The 24,671-nt window shown below is 36.0% G+C and overlaps 1 protein-coding gene across 2 annotated transcripts in view; it reads right to left on the reverse strand.

The window, feature by feature from the left end:
• Positions 1-1,005: 1,005 nt before the first annotated feature.
• The window catches only part of MGAT4A (alpha-1,3-mannosyl-glycoprotein 4-beta-N-acetylglucosaminyltransferase A), a 75,205-nt gene continuing 51,539 nt past the window's right edge, over positions 1,006-24,671 (reverse strand). The window contains exons 9-16 of one of the 2 annotated variants that reach the window (XM_062575036.1): positions 23,058-23,172; positions 17,771-17,901; positions 17,055-17,162; positions 16,460-16,653; positions 5,078-5,156; positions 2,898-2,964; positions 1,674-1,786; positions 1,006-1,499 (exon numbers count right to left, since the gene is read on the reverse strand). In XM_062575036.1, the coding sequence (XP_062431020.1) occupies positions 1,473-1,499; positions 1,674-1,786; positions 2,898-2,964; positions 5,078-5,156; positions 16,460-16,653; positions 17,055-17,162; positions 17,771-17,901; positions 23,058-23,172 (834 nt within the window). In that variant the 3' untranslated portion in view covers positions 1,006-1,472. Of the gene's footprint in view, positions 1,500-1,673; positions 1,787-1,875; positions 1,932-2,897; positions 2,965-5,077; positions 5,157-16,459; positions 16,654-17,054; positions 17,163-17,770; positions 17,902-23,057; positions 23,173-24,671 lie in introns of those variants that run through there. The other variant, XM_062575045.1, reaches the window with a different exon arrangement.

Raw genomic sequence — 24,671 nt, forward strand, 5'->3', positions numbered from 1 at the left:
AGGGCAGATGCTTCCCTCCAACATTAACCAGACACCTCGCTCCTCCTGAAGAGAGGCCTCTCTGCCTCTCCTCTTGCTGACTACTTCTCACAGGGTAATTCAAATCTTCCCATGCCTGTGTCCTTATACAGCAGCACGTAAGAAGAAGGACTCTTAAGGACAGTGGCAACACCAGCACTGCAACAGTCTCCTGCAGATTTAACCCAAAGCACTTTCCTTTCCTGACTGGGCTTCTGACTCATTAAATATCACTGCTGTTTCCCTTAAGCAGGGTACTAACTTGAGGCCCAACTCAGTTCCAGTCGGTGGGAATAATTACATTGATCAATAAAAAAGCTGGACTGAAACCTCCTTGTCCTTGAACAACAGAATACAATAAACCATAAATAATCACTAATGTATCCAAAATAAACCTTACAATAACACGAATTTTTAAAAGGAGAATTCTACAGATTACATGTATCTCATGACTAGTTTTTTTGATAAAAGGTAACTTTTGCCACTCCAAAACAAAGCTGGAGGATGATTTTTTCAATACAGAAAATGAATTTGTCCAGACTAGGAAATGTCTGCAAATATTTTTAGAAACATTTTGGAATTGAAAAATTCTTCTAAAATGCAATGAATAAAATGTAAAATCACCACAGATTTAGTACGTAATATGAAATACTAAGAAATTTCAAACTGTACATAGTGGAATTTCATAGCCCCAAAGAATAAGGTTCTTCAGAACTCTGTTAATGCCTCTGAACATCATTCAGATTCTGTGTACAAAACTACATAATTTAGAAACTCAATCTAGTTCTTTTAAACACGGCAGTATCCTTGAAATATGGTATTAATTTATGTTTGCATCTCCAAAGAAAAATGTAGAAAGATAACTTAAACTAGATAATCCATAAAAAAAACCTATATCAATTTAAAATTTTACTGCATAAAAATATGTACTTTCAAATTATTTTAATAAATTAAATATCCCTAACATTTTTAATATATATCCCTGACAATCTATAAAAGAGGGTTTTTGTTATAGAAAATAAATGGAAATCTGAAAGTACCCCCTTCATAAAATGTATTTAACAATAATTATATTTTCTTCTTCTTCAAGGAATGTAACAATATGTACAACTTCTCTATATTACTATACTATCAAAATAGTACAGGTTAAGAGTAGCAGGATTCTGCAACCGTAAGATGATAAAGTCACCTTAAAGTGAAGGACAACTTAGACCTCAGATGAATGTTATCAGTGTGAAGCATCAGTTTCTCGATGGATCGGATAAGAAGGGGTAAGTACAATCTTCTCATCTACAGTAGATTTCACAAGAGGTAGTGTTCAAGTGAAAAATGAAAGAAATTTGGAATAAGGTGCATGCTCAGTATTTTCAATTTGTGACTTGTTAAGGATGTTGTATTTTATAGGAAAAGTTTTCAAGGATTCTTTCTTTTTCCTCCAAAGCAAATTTCGATGATCAGTTTGTAATCTTTTTAATATGAATCTGAAATACAGAGTCAAAAAAAAAAAAAAAAAGGAATAATTTTAGGACATTACAGTTCTCAGTAAAAACAGATAACTCTCAGTGTTAGCCAAAATTTTGAGCTTCAAAAACATCAACAAAATTAAGAAATTTCACATTTCCTGGTTTTATTTTTAAAAGGTTATAGCACCTCACCTCATTCAAAATTGCCCAAACTGCTGAATTTTGTATCACTGAAAGTCGGAATGATGAAATAGGGTTTAGGCTTGGGTCAACTGTTCCTTCAGCTACACCATTTTCAAATTTCCCTGCAAAAGAAGGAAAAACATATCATCAATTAACTCCAGTTCAACAAAATGAAATACAAAATCTCAATTCAGAAAAACATACCTGTAGTACCGCAATTTACAGCTTAAACCTGCTACTGGATGTAAGGTTGACTGGTATCAATTCCTAAAGCAAAACACTTTTAAAAATAGCCAGTGATTCTTGACATTTTATTTGGCTTTGCAGCAGCAAACCAGACGGGGCACATCATCAGAACACACAGACCTGACAACAGTAGCACATTACAGAATAAAAACTTCTGAATCGTCTGTACTTATGGGAATGACCACCTTTGAAAATCTAGGAAGATTTTGGTATAGATTTTCATGCAGTATCATGGAATTAAACACAGAACCCTTGGTCTACGCATTTTCAGAGAGCGTTATGCACAAGGGATATCATTCATGTTTAGTGTATTCCAGTTTGAAGAATCTTCAGTTACATTAAGATGAACAAGAATTCAATTTAAAAGACTAGTTAGTCATCACACTTAAACATATACATTTCAACTACAATTCATAAAGATGGAAAAACATGCTTTCATTATAACAGTGATGGCCAGCTTATGGCCAACAAGCTAAATACAGTCCATCAGTAAGGTTTCTCTTCCGTGACAACGGGTATCCTGCCAACTCCCCCAACAGCCCCTTGGTTATGGAAATGCTAATCTCATCCCCTGGCAAGACAGCTGAATGTCTATTTGTAGGGTGGGTTTGAGTCCAGGACCCTGAGAGTGTGCACACAAGCACAACAGCTCACACAGGGCACTTGTGAAGCCACAGGACAAAATGCATGACTTTCTACAACATGTGAACACCTCAGCTAGGTGATCTGTCTTGACATAGAAGTCGGACGTAACTGCACCATAACTAAGAGTCACAAAAGATCTTTGTTTAGTACTCAGCCTGAAAGACGAAATATTGAAAGTAATATTAAGTAAAGCTTAGAAGGTCACTCACGCAAAGTAAGTGAACAAAATTTCACTTTCAGGATTGCTTTGTTTTTAATAAAAATGCATTAAATGTTGCAATAGCAACTAAATACTTTTCCTTCTATATGTATAATAGAAAACCATTGCTGCCCATGGCATACCTATCCTGAAGTAACCATCCTCTAAGCGTTTGTCTTTGGTTTCTTTGCTTAATACCAATTCTTCATTCTAGAAAAAAACAAAAAAGCATAAATGAGATAATTTATTTTCACATACTACTTGCCAGGGAAAGCCTGCATACTCTTGCTATATATACAGAACCCATGTTTCCTAATTGATTATGAATCAGCCTGGAATAGTTATTTATAGTGTTAGACAAACAAACACAAAAATGAAAAGCAGCCATATTCCAGAACTGAGCTGTATTTGGCTTCAAGGTAGAAAAAATAAGTACTTTTTGAAGTGTCCCAAACAATTTGCATGTTAACTGCCACATGAATAGAATATATAGCAGATACTGGCATAAATAGCGGTATAAAATCAAAGGCAAAATTTTGCCTTCTTTTCCTGTGGTTGAACCAGAGATTCTCTCAGGGTAAATAAAATTTAACTTGCTTCTTAATGTAAGAATTTAGGTGTGATGAAAAGCTGTTAGACCAGTGAGGGAAGCATTTCAATTATCCACTGCCTTATTAAAAGGGGGATATAAATAAGCTTCTTTAATGCACACACAAAAATGAATTTGGAGATCACAGCTTCAAAAAGCAGCCTGTAAATTACAATCAGAATCACATGACTGAATACTAAGAGACTTACTGTAAGAATTTCTCACGAATCATTTAAAAATGCTTGACACACACAGAAGATTAAATACTCAAATCCACTTTTTTTCCCCCCAACTTTTAAGGGAGACTGCTGAAAAAAGCTTTTTGGAATGTACTGCTTAAGTCTCAGACAAATCCAGACTGGCAGCACTCTGGTTTCTAGTGACTATTTTTTTCTGATTTCTGCTCATGAGGGACGAGGCTAGAAGTACCTGAACAGAGTCTCAACTCTTCTCAAGTCCATGGCACAGAAATCCTTCCTTCAAAACAGCACCTACCATTCCATAGCTGCAGTCTCCATACTGGTGAGTTTTCCTGCTGACACCAATGGTGTGGGAATGTACTAGATGCAAGATTTCCTGTTTACCTTTCCACTTAGGATAGCAATAGCAAGGCAAGCTTGGCAGCTATATTTCCTTAGGGAATGCTCCAGTTTGGAGAACTCACAATCAGGTATAGCCCAAAGGGAGATATGTTTGATGCACATTTTGTCCGATATCATCTTATTGTGCATTCTTATGACCTCTTGGGCCCAGAGAAAGCAAGGGCTGCTGCTGCTTTTGTGACTGAATACATTTCTAAAGGTCTTGAGAAACAAAACCCATAAGCCTTATAAAGCTATGATATCCCAGGTGTTACCTTGTATAAATAGAATCAAACTGACAAACTTTGGGTAAGGTGGAGGGAGGAGAGGTTCAGAAATTTCTGTATTTGCTACCTGGATGATAGACTGCAAGAACGGAAAAGCAAAACACCCCTATGACATTAACTGTACCTTATTTAAGAGATTCAATATGGTAATTTAGTCACAGATTTCAAGATACTTGCATCAGATGTATGGGAGAAGACAGAAATAATTTACTACTTTAATACTAAATAAAATCAACTTGTCTGAAGTAGTCTCTTAACCCTTACACACAGTTTCTGATACAAATGGTTAGATATAATACCTAGTTGAAGAAAACGAATCTGTATCAGCTGGATTCAGGCAAGAATATACTTGAGACAATATAATGCCCTCACAAGTTAAAATTCAGAATGATTTATGGAAGAAAAAGAAATCAGTCATCAACAGAAAGTAACAGATGCAGTTTAAGAATTTAGGTACATAAACATCTGGTAGGGTTTGTGTCAGATCCTGAACCTAGACTTTCACCAAGTCAAACAGGAGATTTGCTTAGCTTTCTCATATTCCAAAATACAGAAGAAAGGGAAGATTTTTTTGTTTTAAAGGAAGGTTATTTTTTGTTTTAAAAATTAATAGTGAAGCAGAAGAGGAGCCAAATGCTTGTTCACTTCCAAATTGCCAACAGCTCTTACAGCAGGCTGCACTCTCAATGAACATGTTTTCTCAGAATAGTTCCACCCTCTAAAAAAAGGGCATCAAGATCCTACAGTTTCAAGAGGTGATCATGTCTCCCTCACTCAATTAAAAAAAAAAAAAAAAAAAAAGGAGAGAGAGAGAGAGTTTTGGTTTTATCTTCTATTAGAGGACAGAAAAATCAATATGTTCATACCTGAAAAGGCAAAACTTCCACAGTTGTGTTTAGAAGTATGTCTCCTGGATGCTCTGGATTGCCACTGTGAAACAAGTATCTATAAATGAAAATGGAAAAATAAGTAGTCTGTATACATCAGCCAGAATTAGCTAAGTTACTATCTTATGTGGTAATAATCACATTACAAATGTTACAATGGTGAGTATAACTTTTATACTTGATCTACACCAGCCGATAAGAAATAAAAGATGGTTTCACAAACTGCTGTAATTGAAAGGGCTGTTTTAAAGTTTTGAATTTTTCAAAGAATGAGTGAGCAGTATTTTACTATACACCTGATCTTGATACACTGCATTATGTAAAGTGATCAGCACTGTGGTTTCATAGTCACTACTGCATGGCACGCACTAGAATCACTTCCAGACATAGTGGTCCTGCTCCCCTCAATCTCTCCCCGCTATTTCCCACCACAGACCACCCCCTCTTGTGCCAGCAGAATCAACTCTGCAGACCCACTCAACTAATCCAGGGAATTTATCCGAGTCAACTTTTTTGCCAGATTAGTTTTCACTAGCCCAGCTCTCCACTCTGGTTCACTGAACAGTCTTATCGACGACTGTGCCAGGAATTCACAACCCATACACATATCCTAATCTAAATTCAATCTCCTATTCCAGAACGAGCTTTTGGGGTTTTTGTTTGTTTGCTTGTTTACAAAAGCATATATATGTTCTTGACAGGTATACACAGAGTGGGATCATGTTTTTATATCTGTAAAAAGTCCTCGTTACTCTCACGTATGCATTTAATAAACTTGCTTTTTTAATATGGCAGAGCAAGGGTGGCTTAACTACACATATCAAGAAGTAAAGCACAAGTCTTAAAGTAACTACCCACTCTCAGTTTTTGTAGTACTATACATGTGCAGATACTCAGTTACAAAATATATAGTATAATTTCCCTTTATTATAAAACATAAACTTTGTATTCTTTTGACAGTGAATATGCAAGAATACTATGTAAACAAGTAACAGTATTTTTTTTTACCACTAGGTGGTATCAATGCTTGAAAATTCATTCATTCTTATTTATTCTAATAGAACACAGAGGAGTTTATTTAGATTACTGTCTGGAAACTACTTGTAAATTACACCTACTCAGATGTCACTTTTAACAAACCTGTTTTAATATGTTTAAACGAGTATGTAAAAACCTATCAACACATTTCAAACCTTTCTTCATCGGAACTTAGAGCAATAAGCAGTAGGCACCATATTCCACACTAAATACATCACCAGCCAGGGGCAAAATTAATTCAGGCATTATCACTTGATTAAAATTACAAAAATTAGTTCAATTTGCAATTTATTAAGACATAATTGGAGATGTAATTTCCAGTTTGTCTTTATCGAACATGTGTGAAGCTGGTATGTATTTGCTATTAATCCATACTCTAACAAGACAAGAAGCACAAGAAAACAGAGCTCTCTCACCCCGAGTTAAAAATCTCTGTAATCTTAAAATTAGAGGAGTAAAATCACATATTCAGATATATGAAGGCTACAGTGATTCACTTGCACTGGTTTCAGTAGAACTGCATAGATTGAAAGGCAAAAAGAAACTGGGTTCAATAACTTCAGTATTGTATGTGCTTACAGAAAAAATGTTTTTTCACAGTAGTTTAATATAATGGTTAGTCATTCAAACGTACATAAACAACTTATTACATGCACTGTTCTTCAAAGAAAAATCTTGTGACCTCTTTTCTTTCTTTCTTTTTTTTTTTTTAAGATTTGTGATATGTATGAAAAGAAAAAAAGACCAACTTTTTCCTTTCTAAGAGGATGCCTTTACTGTATGTTCCAATAATAAGCAAAATAAAACTCTTGGCAAAGCTGACCAGAAGAGAAATTAAAGTATATTCTGCTGTCTTCTGATCTAGCAGATCAAGCTTGCTATCCTTTGGTCTGTCAAATATCCTAATCATTATTGAGAATTTTCCTTATGAAAACACTGAAAGTGCTAAGGAGACTTTTTAAAAATGCAGGTGATTGAACATTCCACCTAAGATGGAAATCATCAAACACTCCTACCTATAACCACAGATGCAATGCTTTTCTTCAGTGCTTTTTAGTTCACAAATCTTATTTCTGAGAAGAGACACCTATAAAGCCACAAAGAAATTCCTTTATGATCACTGTGCTCTCAATAAAAGACCATGGTTTTGTAGCAGGGTGAGAGCGTGTGATTAAACAGCTTTACAACCACAGCCAACCTTTTCTCTGGCTGTGCTATCCCTTGGTTTTGAAACCAAGGTATGATTTTGCTTGCCTCTCCCCCGTTGTCACTCCATTAGGGCAAAACACTCAAACATTGCCATAATGTTAGAACAATTAATGGAAGCAATTAATAAAAATTGATTCCTGGACTTCCATGTAATCAAAAATACTCTTTTAGTATGTTTAATACATCTATTTCTCTACACATATTCACATACATATGTAACAAATGCATGTCACACACCTTATTTAAAATTAGGCTTATAGTGGAAGAGGTATTCTACTAGAATAAACAATAAGTCTTGCTTGAATACTTGACAGATAATACCTACTAAGACAGTAAAAATTATGTAGGGTTTAAAAGTAGAAGTATGAATTCACACACACAGTCAGTTCGTATCAACTTTTTGCTTATAAATAAAATTTATGAATAAATTGATGTTCTACAGTTTTTCCAAGAAGTGTCATTTAGCTGTTCCTTTATAAAGCTCACCTCCCTGACATGCTGATAAATCACGAACTTTGAGAGTTTGCAGGACATGAAAGATTTTCCTGGGTACAGAAATTGAATGACAGAGATAGCTGTGCCTTTGGTTTGTAAGTTGATCTGACATCCGTCCTAGGATTTATAGGTGACAGTCCATATAGACACTGAAACCATGTTTTTTTTCTTTCCTAGTTGACGCACTTTTTTTTTTTAAGGACCAAATCACTAGATATTGTCTTCTTACTGTTTAAACAGTAATACCTTCTGAACCGTTCTTTCAAATAAAAATTCTGAAAGCCATAGACCTCTAAATGTAACAATGAAAAAAAAAGAAAGAAAGAAAGAAAGAAAAAAGCACCCAAAGTTAAACACTATTATCTTTTAGCATATTACTTCATAGGTTTTTTTATTACAAAATACAAATATGCACATGTTCTGACATTCTTGATGAAAGCCATCAGAGAAAAGTAACTAAGAAAATATTTATGTATCTGAACCTCAGAGAAAGCTGTTTCTCTGACAGTCTCTGACGTCTCTTTTTAAAGAAGCTTAGGTCAAAGATAATATGTAGCTACCAGAGATATTAAAAAATAAAAATAACCTCTTCCTGCCTGCTTCTCATCCCGATCAAAAGTTAATAAATGAATCCTGCATGAACTAACTTGTATACTTTCTGTTGGCGCAGTAAGAGAATAAAGCAGGATGCCAGATATTAATATCTCATACGGCATTAGAAGTTACACAGTAAGATGTAAAGAGCATTGAAGGCTTTTTTTTTTTTTTTTTTTTTTAACGAGTTAAAGTCACAAAGAAGAAAAAAAATCAGCTTTTCATATTTAGTGACTCGAATATTCAAGTTGAGAACTTGGCGTCTTCCCATGGAAGAAGATGCAGCTCTAAAATCAAGTCCACTGGAAGAGAAAAGCAACATGCTGAAACGAGCATTTGTACACATCCTAACACACAGAGGGAAGGGGAGGGGGAAGCATCAGTCTCATTAATAAACTGTCTAAAGACACCACTAACTTGCCACTGCAGTTAATTATCATCAATATTTTAAAAGGCTACGCTCAGAACTTCCCCAGTATTGAGCACTTAGAAACATTCTCATCTTTGCAGCACTCTGTTTTCTTTGTAACAAAAAGATGCATACAAATTCATATCAATACTACTAATCTACACTGATAGTTTTAATATTCTTTTTTGAATAGCTCAATTTTTCCATCTGTCAATATCAATTATCTTATAAAACTTTTCTCCCTCATCAAGGCATATTTTTGCTCAGAAAATTCTGTTACTCTTTCCATTAACTGATTTGTTGTCTTTTAGGTATTAATAAGTCTGTCTTACTGCATTTTACTTTTTATTTAAATAAATACAGAAATGGTAATAATTCTTATTTTTTTACATGGAAAGTGATTTTTTTTTTAACTGTGCAACCAAAATGAAGAGATTAAACTAGAACATACAGGAACTTCACCAGTAAATTCTGACAGTTTTTTAAAAGGATACATAATACAAAAAATTCTGAAAAAGCACAATTCACTATCAATATATTTGTTTTGTCTTGAAGGAAACAGAAGACATCTCATTCAACACTAAGCACAAATATTCTAAGAATCCATTTATGAAGCCTTTTACCCATGTAAACATTAGGAATCAAATCTTTTTCTTTATATATCCTCCTTAGATATCTTTTTAGCTCTCTGATATATCTTAGTATATCCCATTTTCAGGGAAAGAAAGGAGACAGGAAGACAGAAAAGAAAATGTTTCTGTCCACATTTGAGCAAATCATCAGCTAACATGCAGCGTCAGTTTTTAAATTCTACACAAAGAAACTTTATAGAAAGGCAGAATTCAAACAGCAAATTTATGTCTCTGTACAGATGCTGTAACCAACTGCAAGAGTTATTCATCCGTTTCATCCGGTATTTTTGATCACTGATACAACGTGGTAAAAGAAATCTAATCTACCTGCTCTCTGCCATTTTCCCAGAATCCTCATTAGAAAACATTACCATACTCTAACTGGAAACAGGTATTAGCCATGCATTATTTTCTAAGCTTTTCTGCTGTAAAATACAAATGGAAGATGAATAGCTTCCTTTTCATTTCTCAAGCTCAGTTTCTTTTCCTAACCTTTATGCCTCTGATCCACTCTTTTCTTTCTGAAAATTGCTTATATTTACCAAGAAAAGCTTAATTCCTAAAGTCTCTCTCTACATCAAGTACTCATAATAGGCAAGCCATCTAATGAGAGCTTTTCCATCTTGTTACTGGCTTGAAAACACTTGAAAAAGGAACATTTATCCCACATGCCTGGTAAGATTTTATCTCCTTTGCTAAAACCAGACTAAGTGTCCAGATGCAAACAGTGAATTCCCCATTCTTACAGAAGTGGGAAGCTGAGAGCAGAGAACTTCCTCACATTTATCTAAGGACCACCAAATAGCCTGAACAAATATGTGATGGGGAGGTTTGGGGGGAATGAGGTGGTTTGAGACTCTCCTTTCCAACTTCCTAGCTTTCCCCAGCTGAACGATGTGTATAGAAGCCATTTCGCCGGGTAAGACCCTCTCATCCCAAGCCCATTCTTGGCTTTTATGTTTCCCACCGAAGGCTACGAGAACAACTTTCCAAACCTGTAGTGTGCTCTCTGGAGCATATGCAGGTCAACTCCCACAGAAAGGATTTGGAATTAAATTCATTTTAACTGTTTTTCAGTTTCTTTTTGATTTTGGAGGGTGTCGGGTTCTTTTGAGAGAGGGGCTGTTCTTCCTCGCTTATGAAATCTCTGCTCTTGTCTTTTAGGAATGTTGTTATTTTTTAACCAGACTGATATTAATTAAAAGGTCCTTATGCTCTTCTGCAAGACTAATTCTGTCAAATTTTTAATCCACTGAAATGTAGAAAGTTTTTTAAATTTCAATTTATTTTCCCCAGAAGAACAGACGCCAAGAGCTCAATTCAGTTGTCTTAAACATAGGCATCTATTGCCATTTGAGATGCACTTGGGTATCAGAGGCATTCTCACATGGCTGGCAGGTGTTAATTCTGACATATCAGAGATTTCTGCCCCTTCTGGAGATCAGGTGAAGTATCTTAGAGTATCTCTAGTGGCATTAACATAACCTAACATCAAGGCGACTTCATTAAGCCTCTAACATTTCTGATTAATAACTATAAATCCAGGGACACTGCCAAACACACAAATCTGGAATCTAGTGCCATTAAGGAGGAAGCGGCATGTCCTTGGCTCAGACAGCTCTTTTCTTTTGTCTCTCAGCCACACTTTTTTTGCTTTTCATATGAAGATCCTGCCTGATTGTTGTAGCCAGAGCTCCATGCCTCGAGCAAACAGCTCCAGCGGGTGGGAGCGAGCCTGCCAAAGCCCTGCTGCCAGCGGAGCCATGTGAGCATCTTCTAGTTGTTAGTGCAGAAGCTTATGCAAACACAGAATTCAAGTCCTCAAACTCTCTTTTTGCGTGCACAATGCAAATAGTAGCCCACCTGAAATACACTAACACCAAAAGTGTTTAAAATAAGAAATCATTAGAGATTTTCAAGTATTCTCTAGCAACTGATACCACCTAATAAATCCTAACAAAATATAGATACTGTTAAACTTTAATAGCTTATAGCATAATTATATACTTAGGGATCAGAGCAAAAATGTGTGTGTGTGTGTGTGTGTGTGTGCGCGCGCACGCGTGCGTGCATGTGCATGTAAAGGGCTATAAGTAACTTTGGTTAAAATTGCTTAAGAAAGGTGGAAGGTATCGCATTGTGTTAGTGGAGAGTTTCTACACCAAACAGTGGTTATGAACAAAGAATAGCTTATACATCAGTGAAGCTACTGCTGTATTAGTCCAAAAAGTAAAAATCCTGCAGCTCTATAGGTTTTAAGTGGTTCTTACTGCAAGAGCAAACAACGAGAAAGGTCTGCTTCACTGTAGATTTTAGAAAGATGTTAAAATATCACTTTCTCTCTGTAATGTATTTGATTCTGTGGATCTTTCTTTCCACAGGAGGACTTACATCCAATAAAAAGGATATTTAGCTACATTTTAGATACATACATAGATGACACATATTTTAAATGATATTTTTCTACTTAAAAAAAGACATCCTTTTAAAATTTTCACAGCTAGAGAATATGCTTTAAAAGCTAGGTGTATTTTCCTTTACACTGAAGTGGCACTAATAGCAGAAAAGCAACCCTCACTTTTTATGCAGGTAATTTTCAACACTCACAGACAAGTGACAAGTGTAACACAGACAAGGTAACATATATGTTTAGTTACCAGGAGTAAGATAAGATACTCTTCACGCTCAACACATTGCATTTCTAGTTTGAATAGTCAAATAAACATATATTTCTTGCATGAATGGAAATTCTACACAGGAAACATACGCAAAGTTAACATTACATGTCGCCTGGGATTCCAGTGTCAACAACATGGAAAATTAGGAAATTAGTCTGGAATATTGCACATCAAGTACGTTTGCCAGCATCAGAACACAAAGAGGTAAATGTAATCTACTAGTTCATTTGCCAAAATACTAAAAGATTTCACTTTAAAGCAGAAATTCCAGAAAGCAAGTACTATCTCATAAAATCACTTTACTAAGAATCAACAACACATTAAGAGAAGTACCCAAAAGCATGTTAAAAACAGGAACATAATTTTCAGACAACCGATTTAAAAACAGTGCTATAGGAAAAAAAGAACAAAAAACAACAACAAAGCCTAGAAATCCTTTTGAAGATATTCAAAGTAATGCTCCCAAGCAGTCACATACAAGAAAGGATAAGTTACTCTCTCTATCAATTAAGTAAGTTTACATATAAAATGGTAACACGGTTGGGTTTTTTTCTTCTTTTTCTTCACAAAGCATAAAACACATCCTTGGCATTTCCCACTTTTTTTTTTTTTTTTTAATAAAGATCAGCTTTGGAAAACTGCTTGTATTTAAAAAACAAAACCAAAGCTCTTTACTTTCATGAGCATTTATTCTAAATTCCTTTCACAAAAAAACTTGACAAATGTAAAAATAATCAAATCAATATGGCCACAGTTGATGTGGTTCCAAGGGCTCTCGTGGTGTTAATTACTATTTTTAAAGAACATCTGCATTACTCAGTGTGTGTTAGTTAAGTCTATAGGATGGGCTCTAAAACCTGGGCAGTCCAAAAAGATATGGCTATGCTGACACTGAACAGCAGCATCACTTAGGAAGTACTGCAACAAAATGGCTTTGTGGGATGTATTTTTTCTAAAACAGGATCACATTCAACATTTATTACCTCTTTTTCTCTTCAAGAGTCACTACTCATTCACAAATATGTCAGAGATTCCCACAAACAAAAAAGCTATCTCAAATAAAGCAGTGTCCAAAGTCAGTCTTTAAAATGAGCTGCTTGCGTGCAATATTCCTCACTAACACCTCTGAAGGAAAAGGGTAACTAGTAAAGAAAGGAGGTATCTTGAATCTGTTGTTTACAGTTTTGAAAATAAAGTTACATTCTACACTAAGATTACAGTAATAATGCAAAATTTATAAAATAACTCTTAAATATGACTGTCAGTTAACAATCAAATGCATGCTTGGGACAACAAAGTATATATCAAGATAGCAAAGTGGATTTCAGTACTCATATAACAATCTAAAGCAACAGAAATTCAGGATACTTCTTAACTTTAAAATGTGGATTGAGCATTCAGAAAACAGTCCATACACTTATTAAAAACAAAACAAAACAAAAAAATCCCAGATCACACAATGCACTGGTGCGCAGTTTGCTTGCAAGAAGAAAGCCAGTGAAACCACTTTCATTCTCAAGGATACGCTACTGAAAGACAGAGGTGTGCATATTCATACTACTGCAAAAATGAAAACACGATTCTAGCTTACTAGTAAGGGACATCAGTGCTCCGATGGAAATGAAAGTTTGGAAGTGGTGGGAAATAAAAGATGCAGTACAAGAGCTGTCATTAAAAGAGAAGTTCAAAAGATTTCAGTTTACACACACCTATTTTCCAAGCATGGTTTAGAACAAGCAACGTCTATTTGACTGTTAAGTGGGGATTTGTCAGCTTGGTCTCCCACAAAATAGCCACAAATGTTACTTTCTACTCATTTAAAGAAAGATCTGCTCACTTTAGATTCTTCAGAGATCCTTGCCACTGTTATCCTCAACAATTGTCCCAGGTCTCAAAAATGAAATATTTAAAGATTTACTGAAAATTGCTGGAACTACTATATTACAAGAGAAAATGTAAATTCAGTTCAGCAAAAAGTTTGGCATGGAAAAATACACTGCAGGAACAAGTTAGTGCTCTGTCACACTGTAACAGACCCACCATTCATTCTGTTAGATCCATGGTCAATATTTCCATTAAAAAGCTTGTTTATCAAGAATTTATTCCTGGAGCTATTAAGCAGCTACACCTCAAAATGACTTGGCATACAGCATTTTGGGCAAGTTCAAAGAGCTTTTCTATTGGTTTAAAAGGAAAAAAGAAAAACAAAATGGTTGTGTCCCTTCACAAACACATACGGCTTTCAAAAGCATCTTTTCTGCTCTTAACCTCACAGTTTTTCCCATTTTTCTCCACAATGTGTTATCTCATCTAATCAGGTATGTTTTCTTGACACTCAGGCCATTTCCCCTTTGCTGTCTGTCATCCCACTACTCACAGTTTTATTTCTGACTGCTTCACCAAGCACCTTTGAGATACCAGGAAATAGCATTTCTCCACTCAACCTTCACCTATCAAAATTGACTGCTGATGAAGTTTAAGTGCACCACCACAAAATAAATAAATAAATAAATAAATCTGAAATGACAGTAACTGTAGCCCTAATCATGCATGGACTTCAGAAGAATAAAATAATGCATTTTTGAGGACCCTGTGGCAATAGTAGCTCAAGTCATAATAATTATTGAAACAGTCTGTAATGAGAGCTCAAACAAGGTTAAATCTTTCAGTGTGAATATCATTCTAATTGGTGGACTTCCTCCAAGGAATGCTACGGGAATACAATGTTAAGTTTCTTCTAAAACTAAAGTGACTTCCTTCAATAAATAGAAACAAGTAAAATCATACAATCCTCAACTACTGAAACTGATCTTAACACAGAAGGTAGGCATAACTACCTCAGGCATAGCAACAATTTTATGGAGTGCAATAACGAACATAATCTTCCATTTTCACACAGATAATTACTTATTCTTTCTCCCAATTCGCTCACCATCAAGGTGACAGACATCAACAATTTTTTTCAGATTTATGCATGCTGATTTTTGAACCACAGTGCTCAGCTATAACACTTGCTAGCAATGCTTTCCAAAACTGCCAGTGCAGTGTGCATTTGACTCATCTTAATGAAACAGCATTTCACCCAAAATCAACATTTGCTGGTTACAATTACTCTATTCATAACCTAAAGAGGCATATACTACTTGGAGAAAAAAAAACAGAAAATAAATACAAATTGGACAACATCCATTTCATAACTTTGAAAATTTGAAACCCAATCTTCCCCCACCCCCTCCCAAAATCAATAAATTCCTGCATTTGAGTTGAAAAATATGTATTTCTTGTATTGTTGGCACAGGATAAAAAAGATTCTGCTTTTAATTTGAGGAGGTGGGGCAAACATATTCCTTAACACATACCTCTTGGAAAGCTAACAAGGAATGTCTTTTCTAAAGCATAGTAATCAACTGAAAGAGTAATTTGAAACTAACTACCAATCCCCATTGCTGTGCTAAGCCAACATGAAGACTTTGATTAGGTACCAAGGCATGCAAGAAGTTGACTAACGGGATCCAGTTCAAGGTAGCTTTTTTTTTTTTTTTTTTTTTTTTTTTTTTTTTTTTTTAAGTCTTGGACTAGCACATTGGCAACACAATGAAAAGCAAAGAAGCAAACAAGTTTCAGTAAAGCTAGAGGAAAACTCAAAGTCTAAAGTAAAAACTCCATTATCCTTACTTAATCTGATTAGCATCTAAAAAAACCATTATCTTTCGTCCTCTAACAAATTGTAGATATTTGTATTCTAAACCTTAGGTTTTGTTGTTGTTGTTGTTTTTAAATAGATCTACTTGGAGTTTTAACACTGTGACTTTTTTCAAGCCCTGAAGCTACACTTAAGCCACACGTTGTTCAGGGTTTGCTGCTCTGGTCCAGGCACACTGCAATATGCTTCAGAAATATCTCTTGTCTGGACAACTAAGGGACCAAGGCTGCAGGGCATAACATACTGTGCACCATACACAAGGCTGCACAACAGCTCTGTAATTAGAAGCAGACCAAGCAAACAAATAGAACCAAATTGACTGCTTTTGAACTCTATTAAGAATTGCAGGACAAGCACTAGTTTTGAATTGCATTTATCAAAAAAAGTTCTAGATTTAAAAAAAGTGCAAGATAAATAAAATTTAGAGCAGTAAAACAATTTGAGGGAAAGGCACTGATAAATACAGCTTCAGAGGTGACCCATTTCTACATGCAACCTTTTTGTTCCACTTCAGTTTAATCATGGCAGCCCCAATCTTATTTTGAAGAATTTTAGGTGAGCAAGCAGCTTTAGATATGAGACCAAAGGCAAATAATTACTAACCTTTCTACATTGACTGGCTTGTCAAATTTAAATAGAATATAATCCCCTGCAACTGGTGTGACAGCCCAGAAAAAATCTTCCCCTACATAGGTTTTTTCTAGCGTATGTCCTTGGTAGACTTTCAAAGACGTGGAAACCTCTGCAGGTGGATTCACATGGATTTTATGCAGTAGTGGCTTCAGGAAGTCTTTATCCTAGTTGAAAGAAAGACAAATATCAGATTGGTCAGGCAACCCATTATTCTCTTCTCCCAAGTGGCCACACTTGAAACAAATACTTGGAAACAAATAGAAAATGAATGTATTAGTCATTGTTGGATATATGAGATCTTGTGCTGATTAATAAGATGATGATTTCATTAAAGGCAGGAAGTTAGAAAAAAAATTCTACTAACAGATATCTACAAAAATAAACCAAGATTAACACTTCTTGTATTTGACGATAACCAGCTTAAATCAGATTTCATTCCAACTAGAACAATACATAATATTCTTCAAAATGCTCAACAACAAGAAAATGCTTATTTTCTCAAGTGCTAACAAGTTTTCATCAAATTAGCCTGACATGAAAAGAAAGGAAAATTTTAGCTACTAACTGTGAGTTTCTGGATCTTCCCTGCTAGGGAGGAGTGAAGGCCAACATGCTGGAAAAGAGAAGGCCTGAAGCGTATCCGTAGGTTAGATTTCTGTCGATCACAATGTTTCTGAAGCAAATAGGAAAAAATCATGTTAGTAAATCCAACAAATGGTTGCTGAGATTTACTAAAAGTATGTACATGAACCAGGAAAAGAAACAACAAGAATTTGGATCTATTTACTCATTTTTGTCATCTTCCAGAAATCTAGCAAGATTGCTGCGCACATACAAAACTGTTCAATAATGGAGAAATAGACATCTCTCTTTTTATTGTTAGAAGACTGAATAAATAGGTTCTATGCAAAGGAGCTACCTGAAAAATGAAAGACTAAAATTTATTCCCCATGGGAAACCTTCTCTATGACTGCTATTCCAAGCAGTAGTATTCTGCATTGCCTCAGTGAAGGGGCATGAGAATGAGATTATTTTAGGTACAGAAACTAACTGGATTTTTCCTTTACTCAACTACTGCATCCACCTCCTAAATCTGGAGCAATAATAACAATTATAATGTCTCTAAAAACTGTGTCTCCAAAGCTTTACTTCAAATTAAAATTTCAGTGAGAAGCAAGACTGGTATACGCATGATACATAGTATACTAGCCTCCAACACACACAAAAAAAATTCACTGTCACAGAAACATTTTAGAAGTTTCATAATGAAAACAAACTTACGGCATCTTTCTCAGGATTACAGACTTTCACCCAGAGGATATGGTCCAGTAGCCAGTCAATAGGTTTCTCTTTATAAAACATAAATATGAACTCTACAATGAGAGTGATATCTGGAGACTGGAACATTTTACCTGTGATGACATTAAGAATGACTGTTATTATTTTAGATTAAAGAGAACATTGTCCTTTGAAATCAGTGAGACAAGATGTGCGTTTGTGCCAAGACATGTTAGCAATGCACAACTCAAAATCTCAGACACTATTAAAAGGTTCATACTGTTTAGCTACAACAAAGACACGTATTCAAATGAGAAATCGGCAATATACCCTGCTACCATTATTCAATGCAAAATACAATGCAGCTTCCCTAAAAGGAGAAATTTACTCTTTTTCTTAAATTATCTTATTTTTATCTAAAACAGAAACAGGGTATTAACAAACAGAAATTTACCTCCACATAGCTACCTTATATAGACCAGAGGCACTCTCCTCTTGGCCTAGAGCAGCATGCTACTGTAAGCTATGCAATCAACCCTCTGTGGTTCAGGGAAGAATATAGGCAATACGGTGATGTTACAGGATACAACAAAAAGAACCCCAAAACATAGACACATCCAGCTGCAACAAATCAGAACACACTAGGTAAGCACAAGCTGGCTGTACATGCACTAGCTCCTTCAGACTGAACTGACCTCCCTCCATTATACTTCCCAGCATCCTGGAAGGGTTCATCATGCAGGAAAAGCCTTTCTCTCTAATTCATAATGAGTAGCGCAGTGACGACTAACAGGAGACTTTACAAACATCCTGCTTCTTGAGTCTAGGACAAATCCTCGTCTCTCTCCAGTCATATTGCCTCTAACTGAAGAGGGACATATACACGCTACTTCTGAAATGCTGTCACCACCCTCGCCACAGCTTTCCCCCCTTGTTCTTTAACACAGCCCCCCCATCTGTCATTCTGTCACTCTTTCCCAGGGCACCACCTGTGCAGCACGGCCCTGCCCTCGCGGAGTCTCGCGCAGAACGCCCTTCCTGCACCAGCTCAAAAACAGCCCTCAGGAGCGAGGCTGCTAGTGAAACACAGGTCTTCAAAGCACTGGAGCCTGCTGCACACAGCCACTCTTAGTGACGGGAAGCTGCCCAGTACACCTTCTGCTCTGTGGAGCTGATGCCCCAGCCCCTCTGAACCCTATCCCACCAGCCCCTTGCCTAGCTTCTCCCTAGTGAGGGCACCAGCAGCAGCCTGGCATCCCTGGGCCACAGCCATAGCCAAAGAACAAGCAGCAGCCCAGGCCATGTGCCTGTGGCCCTCAGGCAGCTATAGATGACAAATGCCATAAAGTCAAGGAGCCAGTAAGATGCTGTGCAAATCTGGCCAAACAGATTTCCCGCTGGCCATCTCCAATGGGCAGTGAAAAACCATCAAGCCAAAGAGACCTAAGCAAAAACTGCCATCAACATGCACTGCCTCAAGCAGAAGACAACGTGAAAAAATTGAAGCAATGGCTCATCCTACACCGTGCTCATGCACTTGGTACAGTGAGGGAGAACAGACACACACCAAAAGGACATTACTGGCAAAATTCACAGTTTCAGGTGTTGCACACACTCACAACTTATGCTTGAAAAGAAACTTCAAAATACAGAAGAGTAAGACTTAAATGTAATATCATGCTCTGTAAAACCATAGGGATTTATAAAAGGTAGAAGATTTTCTCCATATTACTTTTTTATTTATATAGATAAAAATGAGGGCCAGGATTGAGAAAAATATATATAATGGGACATTTTCTGCTATTTATTGTGTCTCACCAAGATTTTAATCTTATTTTCTGTCCATATAAATGCTATCAATAATGAATGACTTTGACTTCACAGCATTTTGTTGGCAAGTACAACATATATATAAAATGAAAAACTTTGTTTTCTACAATTCTCTGCACTGCAGAGTTCTAGATCATTCATTCACTGTCTTCTGCAGAAGCATCATATTATACTCAGTCTACACCAACAATAACTTTATATCTGCAAGAACTTATTTTAACTGTAGTTGAAGTCTTTCAGTATTTTCTCTGTTTATAACACTCAATTTGCTGACATTAAAACCAGAATCTCTTCAGAGTTATTTAGTCTCAAATATATGCCCTGATCTGTTCTTCCCCAAATTCCCCAACTATGTAGATAATTTGAGCAATACTGGAATCAGAACAACTTACAAAAATCAAAACAACCGTCTTTAAGACATCAAGACACAGTAAGAGGTTAAGAGGCTGATATCAGATCACTCCATTAAAAGTTTGCAACAGCTGACATTATGGCTATGGCACAGAGCAGTACAGATACTCCGGAAAACACTTCAGCTCAGAAGCAGCTGGAAGACAAATCGGTATTTCTCACAAAAGCCACTAGGACTTTCCCATGTCATTATGCCAGGGACAGTAGTGCAGATCGGAATCCAGAAGAGAGAGAGATGCTTCTCCTTCCCCAGAGCTTCTGAGGGAAACAGCCTACATCTCACCCATTATTTATTAGATACTTGACAGCACTTAGGGCTACGCTTTCAGCATCAAAAAGCAAAAGAAAGCAACTTCTGCTCTATGGTAGAGGTGACAGAATTCTACAATCCCGCTGTCAGCCTAAACACTTCATTAAACAGCTGTGTTTGCCGCGTCTTCATTTAATACTTTTTTCACCTAGAAAGCACATAGATTATACCCACGCATGAATTAATTTTTCAGCTCAGAAATCAACAGCCAAGACAAAAAACATTCTTTTCTTAGCAGAATTTGCAAGTTGATCAAGCTTTCCAAGAGCTTACAGCAAAATGAACTACATCTCTCTATCACAATTATCATAATATGAGCCTGCATCAAAATCAATAAAGGGATAGTAGAGATGAGGCAAATCTATATGAGGAAGAATTTACATAAAATTTCTGTGCAGTATATGGTTATAACACACCAATGTGTTTCAAAGGTTAGTCACTTCCATGAATACTAATTTTTCTCTCAAAACTTCAAAGCAGAGTAAGTATCTAAAATGGGAGAATCAAATTTCAGATTTTCTAAGTAGAGAAGCAACTTTAAGATGTGTAGCCATAGATAAATCCATATGAAAGTCTACTGATCATAGCATCCAATTAAAAAAAAGCAAGCAAATATGATGTAAGGAACAGGAAAGTAACCAGAAAGATGTAACAACTAAATTTAGTTACAATTATTTTCAGAAGCTATAACTGAAGAAGTCAGTATACAGGCATTCTAGAAAAAAATCCTTTTAAAATACTTTAAAATAGTTCTACTCATGAGTAAGCCAAATCTTAGTATTAAAAAATATGTATCTAGTTTACCCCTTTAGCTTACACACTGTTCCCTCAGAGGCAGCACTGAGAACAGAAAGGCATGTGAAAGGTGAAATACACAGAAGTGATCTGAAATATATTTCCAAGGAGCAGACAGTGCACATCCTAAACTAAGTTGATTTTATGCCTATTTTGACATCTCAGTCTTACAAAACTGCAATTTGCAAATGAGTACACTCTAGTACTCCATCTGTACTGTGCTAATTAAGTACATGTAAAATGAATGTAAATTACTTCTATCGCCCAGGAACTTTATACAGAATTTATATTCAAAGAGCAATTAGCACTAGAGCTAAAAGTCTAACCTCAACTAAGTCCACAATTAAAGTTTAACTGTTGAAAAGCAGAAATGATATTTAATCAGATTGTAGTATTCAACCAGTCTCTCCAAGCACATAATCACAGAGACCCAATAGTTGGCAGTGGGTCTCCCAACAAAAGAGACAAATATCTTTGAAGCAAAAGCTCCAGTAATTTAATGATTTAAATGCTTTTTTCTCCATTACAGAAGGCTCCCTTTCCTGTTTCTTCCTTCCACCTCAGGCCACAAAACTGATCATATGCACAGTAGCTGAAACAATAATTCTGCTGGTCACCCAAGGCAACCAAGCAAGTTGGTATATGGTAGCCAGGTAAGGGCTAGGAGACTTCTCTCTGCCCACCTCCTCTCATCCATCTCTCCAGCATCTCTGCAGGCCAGACTTACAGGAAAATGTACAAATTACCATTCTGTACACCAGTGCAGGATGTTAGGAGATAGTTGATGGTTCCTCTTCAACTCAGGGAGTCTCCGAGACCCCTGAAGTTAGGGAATTCTCTCCTAAGCAGCACACCTGACGCTGAGTTGGAATCAGAGGAATGCCGCCATTCATACAAGTGCCAAGTTTTCAGTTCAGCAATCTATCTGTATATCCATTGTTTTCTAAAATTATGGATCATAGCGCTAAATAAAGCCTCTCTCTGGAAAAGCAGATACAAAATACAAACAAGAGAACAACCAGAATTTGCAAGGCAAAGACAGAACTCAGCACTACGCTTCCTGTTACACATCAGGCTCTCTCCCTCTCCTGAGCTCAACTTACAAGCTATGTTTTGGAATAGTTTGTGCTGACTAAATACAGAAAGCTCCACAGTCAGCTCAGTTTTCAATTTTTCCTTGCACATCTCCAGTTTAGTGCTTTTAATTAGATCATGACAAGCCACTGCAGTAATGGAATATGCTTTCAATTTGTCAGATCCCTTTCAAACTTTCATTTCATTGTTCTTCTGTTAGTTTAGGTCCTTTCAGTAAAAACATATCAGTGTAAGAGAGAACAAATAACCATACAGTAATTTCAATGACATTCTGGTAGTCAACCCATGACAATCCAAGGCACTGTTAGCTTCTCTCAGCATTGTTCCCATCACTGGGAATGACAGACAGACTCAAACTATCTCCAAGGAGGAGCAGACTGTCATGACTTCTCCTTGATGGAGCAGAAAGGATAAAACAGCCAACAAGACAAATTCATGTTTGCTGATTCTGGGAAATGCTGGAATAAATGCCAACAAGGTTGTTTTAGGCTGAGTTAGATTTCATGCCTTCTTTTTACTTTACATTGACTCACATTTTAATGACATTTTAAACTATAGCTAAATTCAAAATAAATCATTCATTGCAGTTAGATTGTTAATGTTTTTATAAACAGACTTGTTTATAAAATGCCCTCATTTCCATCAGTTTGAGTTTGTCTCAATCATATACAATGCAAAACAATTATTAAAAAGTTAAACAACAGAATTCCTAAAAGAACCAATGAATTCCTATTTCTTGGTCTATTTCCAGTACAAAGAAGACAGCTTTGAGGTCAGATCACTATTAATCAAAGATTCTGAAGACAAATGAATTTTTTTTCCAAAATGCTAAAATGCACATTTTCTTACCAATGAAACCCAGCTGAGAAAATTCTAGAATCATCCAATCTTCAGAAGCAAGCTGAAGCGCAAAATTTTTTATTGTGCTGAAATAATTCTGCTTGACAACAATGTCATCTTCAAGCTAGAGGAAGGTAGCAGTGATATCAACATAAATCAAAACAGTAAAGCAATAGGAAAAAGTACAGTTAAGAAAAACTGGTTTACAATATATTGTTAACACATTCCATGTATTTCTAACGTAAGCACTGCTATAAAATTTAGACAGTAAAAATAACAACTATTATAGAAGCAGAGATCACAGTTTATTTGTGGAAAACTAACACAAAATATTTCTATAACAAAAATCTACAAATGTATCTCAACAAATTTCTTCAGAATATAGAGCTGTGAACTAGCTAGTAAGATAACATTGCTTTTCCAGCTTCCTTTTTCAGAGGAGAATTTTTCATCCACAAAACAATTTGTTAGACTTTGTGACACCATCAGTGCAGCATAGAAAGAACGAGTAGAATTTCCGTATTATTTATAAGACTGTGTGTGGCTTACTCACTCACCTAGGAGCACTAAAAGAATTAATTTCTCATTTGAGACAAGAAGCTAAAAGATGCATTCTCCACACAGGTGAGTTTCTTTTCACCTGACTTTAGCCTTCAGAAACAAACAAAAAACACAAGTGCACAGTCCAAGCTAATCACTTATTTCATCACTCAGATGGCAGAATTCCCCAATACACAATCCTACAATCTCTGCAATTCAAAGTAAATGCAGGATGCTGCTCTAAGTATCCTGCTTCTCCTACCTCACCTTCCTGTGCATTCGTGTTCTTCCCTTTGTACTGGCACTAATGCTTGTGAGACTGCCTTGTTTCAAAAAGACTGTCATGTGTCACTGGATGCATAGCTTCCAGGAAAGACAAGTCTCCAACAGCTCCCAAGAAGCAGTCAACATAGCTCACTTCATAAAAACTAGGTGAAATGAGATGGATGGAGCTTTATACCAAAAGGATACATCCCCAAAACTAAATAAAGGCCACAAGCATAGTTACACACTAGATCTGAGATACCTGTGTCATGGCTTCTACTTCAAAGCAGGAAAGCAAGATAGGAACAATTCTGAGCTAAACTAAAATTAATTGCTTAAGTCTCTTCTTTTTTCTTTTTCTTTCCTTCTTTCTTTCTTTTTCTTTTCTTTTTTCTTTTTTTAAGAAAACAAGTCTAGCGATGCATTCTATGCATCTATACACAATATGGAACCATATTAAAGTGACATTATAAATGCCTTCAAAAGAAAGTAAAAACAGATTTTAGCTTGATTTCCACCTATGCTGCTAATTCTATACCTAAGAGAGTCAACTGAAAGCCCTTTTGGAGACAAGGAAAAACAGCAATTAGGCAGTTTACATTCCTTCACTTTTTTTGCTAACCATCTTAATATAAAATAAATCATAAAGGACAAGCTGGTTTCTCATTCAGACTGTGTGCTTCAAAAATACTACTTCCTTACGCAACATAACCATTAGAATTACAACCCTCCTGCAACAATGGAATCACATTCTCTCTGTTCTGTATAGGTCTTTCTGTGCCCAGCAGTACAACTTCTGAAAACTCACTTGAAAACTTA

The sequence above is a fragment of the Rhea pennata genome, chromosome 1 (genome assembly GCF_028389875.1).
Source record: "Rhea pennata isolate bPtePen1 chromosome 1, bPtePen1.pri, whole genome shotgun sequence".
In the NCBI taxonomy this organism is placed as follows: Eukaryota; Metazoa; Chordata; class Aves; order Rheiformes; family Rheidae; genus Rhea; species Rhea pennata.